Raw genomic sequence first — 12,170 nt, forward strand, 5'->3', positions numbered from 1 at the left:
ATAAGAGCTAGTACAGCTCGTTAAAAGAAGGAGATGAATTGAGAAGAGATTCAAGAATATATATATATATATATATATATATATATATATATATATATATATATATATATATATATATATATATATATATATATATTCCTTAACAGGGATCAAGATCGGAGATGAGAAACGACGAGAGCAAGAGTAAGTTCATTTCCCGCACAGGTTTTGATTTTAACCTTCATCCCAGGTTCATTCTCCATCCGCGGTCCAAACGGAGCGAGGTGGGGCAGGCAGGGCACCGTTTCCCCCCATTCCACTGCCATCCCCAGCTTGGACCGAGAAGCCAAAATTCAATTAACAGGCCAAGCGTTTGTCCTGGTTTGCGAGGATGAAGTCCGGAAATTTTGACTATTTTTAGCCTCTACTCACATCAAGAGGGAGCATACATAAAACGTCTATCGTATCTTTTGATAACCGAAAAAAAGAGGCCAACGTTTATGATGTTTCAATAGGCTAAAACACTAGAGAAAGGACTTCATCATCGCCTTGCAACTTGGAAGGCATTCGAAGACCAACAAATATAGCAAATGAAGGAAAACCATATGTACAGAAAGATACACCCAGTCTGTTCTGTTTACACCTGCCAAATTAGCCGAAGAGTAGGCAAATCTAATCTAGGAAGGTTGGCATAACCATTTAGAAATCTCCACACTATAGCTCGCCATTGACCACACCATTCATCATCAAACGCAATATGTAGACGAATCCGGCGAGAATGAAAACCCTGAAAGTTCACCGAGTAAGCACCACGTAACCAAAGCAAAATATAATTGACAAATTGGTGGGAAGAAAAACTTTGGTGCCTTACCTGCAATTATTTGAGGACGGCAATGATAGACATGAAGCCATATCTATCAACCCTCTGATCAATTTCATCTGAATGTCGCTCACACCATCTTTACAGTATTGGCAGGGTGGACCCTTTGATCATTTTGACAATCCGATATTCATTACTTATTGAAAGCTCTGTGATAGATATCACCAGAGCTTTGTGTGTGAAATCTAAGATCAGCATAAGCGGGAAAATGATTATCAAAGCCAAATCTTCCGTTCTGTGCAATTTCTACCAGGCTGATACCATTGCTACCTTGAACCCCAGACCAACCCTCCTGCTGAATGTTACCAAACTGGGAGCCCCTTATGGACTGCTGATAGGAGGTTGGAACAAACATGTTGTTGCTTAGGGAATCTATCAGATGGGAAAGGTCATTCCCAACACTGTCTGGAAATCCCAAATTTTGACTAGCAGAAAAGGGCCTCTTCAACAATTGAATTCTTGGGTCCAACTCAAAAGTGCCAGATTGCAGAGAGAAGGGGGACCTCAAGTCCAAGCCTGACTGATGAAACTCCATTGGAAGTTTTCCTTTACCAACTGCCATTATGGCAGGATCGATGAACTCCACGTCAATAGAGGTTGGAGCATCCATATTCACTGGCATCTGGTATTGACTCTTAGGCACTGTACCATTATCGAACTGTTGAGTTCCTACACAAGGAGATAATAAAGTCAACCTGACAGATCTAACCAAATGCTAACATTATTAACATAAATGAAATGATACGAACTGGAAGTGATGTTCAAAGCTCGTTCCACAATATATTGAGTTGAAAAGCCAGGTGGATCCATTCTATCCATTGAAGAAAATCCAGGAGGTGGTCTGGTTGGCATAAAAAAACCAGGAGGAGCTGAAACCGGGGCCCTTGATGCTGATTTTCAAAAGCATTTTATTTGTTAGAAACAAATCAATAAAGAAAATTATAATTAATTGAATAAATGGAACTTTCAACAGAGCACTGCTTCAAAAAGAAATAGACAAAAAAGTGAACCATGCCACACTTATCACGAAAAGTGACCTAGTTCCTAACAAAAAATCATGGCAAGATGTTTAAACACGACCAAAAGCAGAAATAAGGATAACCGTTAACCAGGTATATGTGGTTCCTTCTCCCTTTCTCAAAACATCAAAACAAAGGGAGATGGATCCTTAGAAAGATATAAAGCTATGTTAGTAGCCAAATGTTATTCTCAAGAGTATGGAATTGACCATGAAGAGACCTTTGCTACCGTACCCCATACGACTAGCGTGAGAACACTCATTGCCTTAACATCCATTAAGAAGTGGCCTAAACTGCCAATTTGATGTCAAATTTACCTTTTTGAGCGGTAATCCAAAGGACAAAGCGTACATGGATCCCCCTCACAGTCTTCAGATCGAGAGAGGAATAGTTCTTCATTTTAAAAAAACTTTGTATGGGTTTAAGCAAGCGCCCAAAGCTTGGTATGATAAATTCAGCAAAGTAATGTTAAGTTTAGGTTATAGATCGTGTTACACTGACAATGCTCTTTTTGTCAAAGATACAAGTTCGAATATTATTATTCTTTTGTTATATGTGGATGATATGATTATTGAAAAAAGTGACAAAAAGTGAGAGAATGAAATTAAAATTGTTCTTAAAAATCATTTTGATATGTTCGACCTTGGTTTTTAGAGATATTTTCTAGGTATAGAAGTGGCTTGCTCACCTAAAGGATATCTTATCTCAAACAATGTTGGCTGCAGATTTCTTCACTAAATCGAGGATCTTTGAATGATAAAAAGGTTGACACGCCGGATGTCATTAACGTGAAACTTAGATTGGAAGACGCAGCTCTACTTGAAGATCCAACTCCATACCGACAACTGATTGGATCTCTGACCTATTTATCCATTACGAGACCGAACATTGCTCATATTGTCTATTTAACCAATCAATTTCAGCATGCACCAACTACATTGCATATGAGTGCAGCATCAAGAATTGTCAAATATATCAAAAATTCTATATCCAAAGGGCCTTTTGATTATCCTCATCTTTAGATTTAGTTGTTTATAGTAAGTGTTGTATGTATCGTGTCGTATCGTACGACACGATATGATATGTATCGTTACTTTTGGGTTCTGCGATAGAATACACACTTGTATCGCAATACGAGTGTGTATCGTACTCGTATCAGATGTATCTTACGATGCACCTTTGGCGCACTTTAAAAAGGCCAAAATTTACTTTTTCATTTTGGGTTTTAAATACCTTTTAAGGGCCGACTTATTTGTTTTTCTAGAGGCCATTAGAAGTGCATTTCCACCATTTTTTCACCCAAAGAAGTGGGTTAAGGTAAAAAAAAGTGCATTTTCACCATTTTTCACTCAAAAAAACAGAGTTAAGATAAAAAATATTTATTATGAGTAAAAATATAAACATATTCCAAAAACAATTTGCCTCGCGGGACGCTACCCCCCTACAACCCCCGCCAACTTACCGTGGAGTTGGATCGGCGAAAATTAAAGATTTATATCAAGGTAGAAATCAGGTTCCACACTCCAACAAAGATGGCATCAGATGATCTGGCATGGCAATGGGGCACTCAAGTAATAAGTGAAAACTGATTGAAAATCGAGTCCAATTATTGACAAAATACTTTTGTTTTTATAATATGAAAGTATAAATCTTGTGGCATGTTCTTAATTGCAAGATATTTAATATTTTGCATTGTTCTTGTGAGATAATTGATGTTTGATGATGTCTTATGCAGCTCATAGATACATAAATGTTTCATATGTGATTTTATGATTGTATTTTGTACAATTCATCATTGTTTCATGTGACATGATTTTTGTTGAATTTTTGCTATTTTTTCTTATTTTTCTTGATTTTTTTAGATTTTTTGAAATTTTTTATTAAAATTTTACAATACATTTACAATAAGATACGGTGTTACTTTGAGCCCGACCGATACGAGTAACGGTACGATACTTACAACCTTGGTTTATAGAAATGCACATTGGGAAGGTAATCCTAATGAAATAGTCTCAATTACTAGCTTTTATGTTTTCTTAAGAGACTATTATATCTTGGAGGTATAAAAAACAGGTTTTTTTATCATCAACGGAAGCTGACTATCGAGTCATGGCAACAACTATAAAAATTATTTGGTTAAGGAATCTTCTCAATGATATGGGCATCGCCAACTCTAGTCCAACAAAGATGTGTTGAGACAATAAAAGTGTTATTTATATTACGAGCAACCACACCTTCCACGAACGAACCAAGCATATAGAGATGTATTGTCACTATGTCAGAGAATAATACTTGAAAGGAACGATTGAGTTGCCCTATGTGGCTTCAGAATGTCGGTTGGCGGATTTTTTCACTAAGGCCTTACCTTTACCTTGTTTTGTTTCTCTTCTTGGGAAACTTTCGGTGATCACACCGTAAGTTTGAGGAGGAGTGTTAAAATATATTGTTGCATATTCTCATATATGTATGTATACCTATATATGTATATTTCCTTTATATATATATATATATATATATATATATATATATATGTATGACTTTTTTTATTGTAATAGATTTACCCATGTAGGGGCATTTAATATGCTTGTAATAGGTAGTGCCCATTAGGGGCACTTTAGACCTTTTATTTTTTTATTTTTTTCAGTTTTTAGTTGTTGGAGACTATTCCAACTGCTAGATTGGCTAGCCTCCATTGTTTGTATTCTCTATAAATAGGAGAGTTTTCCCCCCAAGAATTTTATCATCAATAAAATCTTATAATTTTTAATATTGTTCTCTTGCTATGTACATAGGTGTGGGTACGTCGATGTGCCATTTAAAAAAAAAACTTGGGTACGGGGATGCAGGTGTGTGTGTGTGTGTGTGTGTGTGTGTGTGTGTGTGTGTGTGTATATATATATATATATATATATATATATATATATATATATATATAAAGTTTGGTAAGCCCGACCCATCCTGACCCGTCCCACCCCCCCGACCCAACCCGCCCTGCGCCCCCCCCCCCCCCCCCCCCCGAGCCCAGCCCCAGGCCACTTCTTGAGCCTCTCTCTTGCTGGGTGGCGGTGGAGGTCCTCTCTCTCTCTTCCCCTCTCCTTTTATTGTTCTTCCCCATTGAGGGGAGAGAGGGGAAGACTCTCTCTCTTCCCCTCTCTTTCTTGTTCTTCTCAATTGAGGGGGGAAGTCTCTCTCTCTCTCTCTCTCTCTCTCTCTCTGGTCCGTTGCGCAGAGCCTTTACGAGCTAACGAGCCGGGTCAGGTTCGGTACCCGACAGGAGTCGGTTTAGAGCAAGGACTGTCCAGGCTCGGGTGGAGCTCGAACCTGACTCATGACCGACCATTTTGGACAAAACCCTGGGTACGGGTTGACTGCACCCAGGGTTTATTGGCCGCACCTGGTGCAGCGGCCTGTACAGTGAGTCTATGTGACATAGTTCTCTTGTGATTGCTCTTTGTATGCACTTAGTGCTTTTGTATTTTTTCATTGATTGGCAGCATCAATCAAAGGATTGAAAGAGACAATGGAATAATTAAACATGGAATGGTGAATGATGCACAAGTCATGAGAAGGACACAACTGTCAGCTGAGGATTAAATCAGGATATGTTTAAGTTTTGAAACCAGAAATAATAAGGAATGACTAGACTCACACTTTATCTCTCAAAAAATTAATAAAGATAAATAAACCAAGCATGAACTTTTGATAGAAGTATCAGTCGGCAAATCAGAACCATCTAAGAGAACACCATATAAAAGGACCACGTTGTGCAGGATAGTGGAGGCTTATCCTGCTGTCCAAAGGCCTCTAGGGAAGCACAAATGAACTAAACTTTTAAAATTACAGTTTACATGAACCAAAGTTCAAAAATTTAAATGCAGATGCCTCGACTCAAGAACAAGAAAATTATATCATATCCAAGAGATATTAAATTTTAGTAAATCTCAGAATAACAGAAGAGCATGATCCCTAGAGACAAACAAGCAACAGATACTATAAAAGCTCAGGGGTAAATTTGAGTCAAATGAGGTGCTTAAATCCGAGCATATAGGAATACACCATCTGGAAAAAGAAACTTCCAACTATCTAAAAATGATCAGACCTTTCCGTATAACAATTAAATATAGAATTTTATAGGCTTAAACTCACCAGTCTTATTTGAAGAAAGAAATGCATGACTGCCGGCAACAGAATAGGAATTCTCCAAACTATTGGTTGGAAAGATACTTGCTTGATTAAGCACATTTGCATCTCTTACTTCCCCAGCATGTAGCATATTAAAGCTGTTCTGTGCATGACTCCTCTTGGGCCCACTGTAGCCTGTCTGGCCAGAATATTCTTCCTGCCTTGCAAATGAGAACCGAGATTGGTTGCTATTTAATGTCTTCCTTGCAGCAGAAAGTTTCAAAGAGCCCATATCATTTTCACTTGACAAGAATTTCGTAATACTCTGTTCAGAGGTCAGCGGATCATCCAAGCCATCAAAGTTCATGGATAAAATGTTTGAAATAATGCCCCTTTCTCCAGAGTTCACTAAAAACTCATTCTTATCTACTGTAAAAATGTCATTATCAAGACTACTGAATGACCTGGCATGTTCAACTTTATTGCCAAGGTCAAACCGATCAACCCAGCCATGCACATCTGGGGAACTGCTGAACTTTGAATCATCTTGCATTATTGGATTGCTTGTTGGACGAGGCAATGGGCCAAAATCAAGTTCATGATTGAATGTCCCATCAAGACCATGTCCACTGCTAAATGTGTTAGCAGACATGTACCAATCATTCATACCAGCAACATCACTGTGTTGTCTAGAAAGAGATAGTGTATGGTCTGAGACTGATGGAGGGCTGAATGAATGCTGTGTTACTGTGCTCTCGGAAGCTTCTAGATGTTGAGTTCCTCGATCATCAGATAAAGAAATTTTATTCCTTACTGCATGTGCCAATATTGGTACTTCCCAATCTGTACCATATTCTGTTTTCCTTTGGAATGTTGCACACTCAGACATCTCAGCAGCTCCTTTTAAAGTCTGATACGCCAAAGGCTCATGTTCATACTTGACATTAATCTGAAGTGAATTCACAGCTATCTCACCTCCATGGACTGGATCTTTACCAAAATTTGAGTTATACCCCTCACTGATGCCAACTCGACCACTAGCAACATGGTTATTAGAGCTTGATGAAGATGATGCATGGCACAAGTTTGGTAGAGCTTCATCAATTGAAGAAGTCTCATCAGTAGCTTTAACAACAAACAAACTACAAGAATGAGAATCAAGATCTTCATGCTCTACAGATGCCATGATGCCTCTAAGATCAACAATCCCTGGAGAAGCCACATGTGACCCCGGATTAGAAGCAGTTGTAGCTGCAGTACTTATTGAAACCTCTCTGAGAACATCCAATGCACTTCTTTCATTACTGCAGATGTCAGTATTGCTAGCTGCCAATGCCACAGGACCCCCCTCCAAGTTTGTAGCATGCTCATCAGCAACACACATAGAAGATGAGGCTGAATCTGTAGGTGGAGAAACAGATGAACCATCAGACAACCCTTGTTTATTATGTGCAGCAGATCCCTGTGAAGAAACAGCATTTGAAGATGTCGCCCTGTCATTTGCAACACGCAAGCCCCTGTGACCAAGGATCACAATCTTAGCAACAGCTAAAATATTTTATCAAGAAAATAACCATACAAATGGATGCAGAATACCAGGAGGCGGCCACAGGAAGGACACTTGATCTTACTGGGTTACCATTAGGAGGAGATATTATGTGGTTTAAAGGGTTCTGCATAGCAAGAACGTCCATTAATGCTAAAAATGAATATGGAAGCATACTCAAGAAACAGATGAGTAAAAATACCACACCATTGTCAAAAGTTGGGAATACTGAAACACAATGACTTACACAAGCCTGAGTCTTGGGCAACGCTTTGCCTGAACTAGGAATGTTATTATTACAAAATTCATCCACCGGAGGTGGCAAAACATTTCCTGAACGCCGTTGCAAATTATTGGAAGCACTAGGTATTTGTTGAACTTTAGTCCTTTAGTAACAAAGTGAAGTCAGAAACAGATGGAAACACCCAATTCAAATATAGATCAATTAAAATGTTGCTGCTACACATTAAATGCTATTGATTATTCTTAAATACTGACATCAGAATAAGGCATCAAATAAACAAAAAACGTTTCCTACAAGCACACCATCAAATCTTAAGAAATTGTTCAGCATTTTTGTTACACACACAAGACGAACCCAATTTAGGGGCACCATAGTTTTCAATGTCTTGAGGAGGGTAACCAACACACAAACACTAAACTGGGAAACCATGCATAGATACCAAACTAAATTCCACATGAATATGCAAGAGAACCACTGGTAGGATACCATACTTTTAAAGTAAAACTTGAAATGACCAACAGAACAATGAGAAGTGCCACTTGACCAACAGAAAGACGCACCTTTTAAGATCACCTTGGGAGGTGGCTTCATGAGGCTGTCAAATGGAATGGGGTAATGGGGAAAAGAAAGTATGTGATATATCGCAGAGATTCTAAAAATAATTCTTCAACAATGAGAGATTCGTTGAAACTCATTCTGAATGCTGGCCAGAAGGCCAAAATCCATCAACTCCTACTTGATCTCCCAAAGCTCTCCAACACAGTTCTACCAAAGATAAAATATTTTGACCCAAATACCCCTTCAAATCCCATGTCTCGCAAAAATGCATCTTCCCAAAAAGGCCTTAGATACTTGACCATCACAAATTAACTTAGCAAATTAAAAAATTGCTTTAGATGTCCATTAAAGGCACAAACTTTCAGCAAGAAATAGTTTGTACTTAGTAAGTCAACATTCACCCACTTCTCAAATCAAAATTCATTCACAAGCTTACATCTAAATAAAAGTCTTGACTATGCATATGAAAGAAAAAATTAGTCTCCATCACTTCCAGCAGTAAATGAAGAACTAAAATAACCATGGTCTTGACATGAATTAAGTACCTTAAAAGCATATCAATTGCAAGCTCATCAATTACTGTAACCTGCAATGGTGGTTATCGTAACCAACACAGGTTACCCTCTTTTACTGTAACCTGCAAGGGTGGTTATCGTAACCAACATCGGTTACTCTCTTTTATCGTAACTAACACAGGTTACCCTCTTTTACTGTAACCTGCAAGACTAGTTATCGTAACCAACACAGGTTATCCTCTTTTATCATAACCAGCACAGTAAGAGAGGTTTACCGTAACCTGTGTATTTATCTTATCATGTGTAAATGAGTGTATATTTAATAATTTTGACACACTTGCACATGTATTTAAATTATTTATTTATTTATTATATATATATATATATATATATTGTGCAAAAAGCTTGCCCCTTGATTTCTTTATGTTTGAATGTACTTTCAAATGTAAAGAAATCGCCTTCATTTATTTAGCCCTTTTTTTTGCTAAATAAATTTTATTCATTTGGATCATGGAGTTGACACATGATCCATTCAGATTTAAATCTCTATTTTATTTGGGTTTGAATTTTGATCCATAATTTGGATATAATTTGTCGGATCTGGGTTCGTAATTTTTTTTTTTACTATGAGGAATCAACTCACTTTTGGGACTCTTCCCTTTTTTTATGAGAAATCTCCAACATTTTATAGGATTCACACCCTCTTTTTTTAAGGTGTGTTTTCCTATTTTTTAGGGCTTCTTTTAGTGCCCAACATTTTGTATTTTTTGTATTTATTTATTTATTTTTAATTATATGTTTATCCATGACTTTGAAAATTTAGGTTACCAAGTTTAGGATTAGAAAACATGAGACCCAACATCTTTTTGTAAGGTTCTCATCTTTTGAGCTGGTTAGAAACCCAAATAATTAAGATTCCTTTTGGATTAACATTATTACAAGGACTCTCTTACTTATCTCTTAGAAAGCCATCTATAAACGAGCATCCCTTAACACCAAATAGCAAAAGTCTGCCTTGAGTCAATTTTTGATTCATAATTCGAGGCTACGGTCTAGTGTTGAGTTGATCGACAAAGGACATCGGTCAGGCCCACATAGGTATGTATGGTAACCATTTTTTTTCTTTCTTTTTTCTTTTTTTATTTCTTTGTTTTCTTTCTCAACCGTAGATGTTGGTAGAATAGCAGTCCCTGTATCCACAATTTTTTTTTGCAATTAAGTCATCCTCTTTGTTATCATAGAAACCAGAAACTTGCGATCAAAAATTTTTTGGTTATGACCTTCAGTTTGGGATTGGCCGTGATACTTAGATTGGATCTCTGAAAGGGTGTGAGGTTTGGATCTATTTTACTTTTTAAATCCGAAACAGCTTGAATTGGATCTTTACTCACTTTCCGAAAGGGTGTGAGGTTTGGATTTGTTTCTTTTCTTATTCGACCCAAAAGGGCCTGAGTTGGATTTTAACTCATTTCTCGAAAGGGCGTGAGGCTTGGATACGTTTCTTTTCTTATTGGACCCAAAAGGGCCTGAAGTTGGATCTTAAGTCACTTCTCGAAAGGACATGAGGTTTGGATCAGTTTTTTTTCTTATTGGACCCAAAAGGGCCTGAGTTACATCTTAACTCGCTTCTCGAAAGGGCATGAGGTTTGGATCCGTTTTACTTTTCTTATTGGACCCAAAAGGGCCTGAATTGGATCTTAACTCACTTCTCGAAAGGGCATGAGGTTTAGATCGGTTTCTTTTCCTATTGGACCCGAAAGAGCTTTAGTTGGATCTTAACTCACTTCTCGAAAGGGCGTGAGGTTTAGATCTGTTTTTTTTCTTATTGAACCTAAAAGGGCCTGAGTTAAATCTTCACTCACTTCCTGAAAGGGCGTGAAGTTTGGATTCATTTTACTTGTTGAACCCAAAAGGGCATGAATTGGATCTTCACTTACTTCTCGAAAGAGCGTGAGGTTTGGATCTATTTTCTTATTAGACCCAAAAAGGGCTTGAATTGAATCCTCACTCACTTTTAGAAAGGGCATGAAGTTTGGATCCATTTTACTTTTCTTATTGGACCTGAAAGAGCCTGAGTTGGATCTTCACTCACTTCTCGAAAATGCGTGAGGTTTGGATCCATTTTACTTATTGGACCCGATAAGGCCTCAATTGGATCTTTACTCACTTCTCAAAAGGGTGTGAGGTTTGGATCTGTTTTTTTTCTTATTGGACCTGAAAGGGCCTGAGTTGGATCTTAACTCACTTCTCGAAAGAGCGTGAGGTTTAGATCCATTTTACTTTTCTTATTGGACCCAAGAAGGCCTGAGTTGGATCTTAACTCACTTCTCGAAAGGAAGTGAGGTTTGGATCAATTATTGATCCCGAAAGGGCCTAAGTTGGATCTTCACTCACTTCCCAAAAGGGTTTGATGTTTGGATCGTTTTCTTTTCTAGGATCCGAAAGGGCCTAGACTGGATCTTCACTCACTTCTCGAAAGGGTGTGAGGTTTGGATTTGTTTTTTTTTTTTCTTATTGGACCCGAAAATGCCTAAGTTAGATCTTCACTCACTTTCTGAAAGGGCATGAGGTTTGGATCCATTTTACTTATTGGACCCGAAAGGGCCTAAGTTGGATCCTCACTCACTTTCCGAAAGGACGTGAGGTTTGGATTCATTTTCTTATTAGACCCGAAAAAGGGCTTGAATTGGATCCCCACTCACTTCTAAAAAGGGCATGAGGTTTGGATCCATTTTACTTTTCTTATTAAACCTGAAAGAGCCTAAGTTGGATCTTCACTCACTTCCCAAAAGGACGTGAGTTTTGGATCATTTTCTTTTCTTGGACCCGAAAGGGCCTAGACTGGATCTTTACTCACTTCTCGAAAGGACGTGAGGTTTGGATCTGTTTCTTTTCTTATTGGTCCCAAAAGGGCCTAAGTTAGATCTTCACTCACTTCTCGAAAGGGCGTGAAGTTTAGATCAATTTTACTTATTGGACCCGAAAGGGCCTGAGTTGAATCTTCACTCACGTCCCGAAAGGACATGAGGTTTGGATCCATTTTCTTATTAGACCCGAAAAAAGCTTGGATTGGATCCTCACTCACTTCTCGAAAGGGCACGAGGTTTGGATTCGTTTTTTTTTTCTTTGGATTCAGTGTTTGACAAATCATAGATCTGGACTCGATCCTCAAAAGGGCTCAAGCTGGATTCGAACCTGAACGTGTGTGGACATGGATCTAGGCCCATAGATTATAAGTGTTGCCTACTTTAGTCGGGTCCATGAACAATATCGAACAGGTGAATCCAACTCAAAAAGTCAAAACTTT

The 12,170-nt window shown here is 38.1% G+C and overlaps 1 protein-coding gene across 1 annotated transcript in view; it reads right to left on the reverse strand.

Annotated features, from left to right (window-relative positions):
• Positions 1-425: 425 nt before the first annotated feature.
• LOC149821300 (uncharacterized) overlaps positions 426-12,170 on the reverse strand; it is a 30,187-nt gene continuing 18,442 nt past the window's right edge. The window contains exons 9-14 of the mRNA XM_089983527.1: positions 7,794-7,932; positions 7,597-7,673; positions 6,025-7,517; positions 1,609-1,749; positions 851-1,528; positions 426-766 (exon numbers count right to left, since the gene is read on the reverse strand). Coding sequence (XP_089839653.1) covers positions 993-1,528; positions 1,609-1,749; positions 6,025-7,517; positions 7,597-7,673; positions 7,794-7,932 — 2,386 coding nt within the window. The 3' untranslated portion in view covers positions 426-766; positions 851-992. The remainder of the gene's footprint in view (positions 767-850; positions 1,529-1,608; positions 1,750-6,024; positions 7,518-7,596; positions 7,674-7,793; positions 7,933-12,170) is intronic.

The sequence above is a fragment of the Nuphar pumila genome, chromosome 12 (assembly GCF_984573655.1).
Source record: "Nuphar pumila chromosome 12, dmNupPumi1.hap1.1, whole genome shotgun sequence".
Classification (NCBI taxonomy): domain Eukaryota; kingdom Viridiplantae; phylum Streptophyta; class Magnoliopsida; order Nymphaeales; family Nymphaeaceae; genus Nuphar; species Nuphar pumila.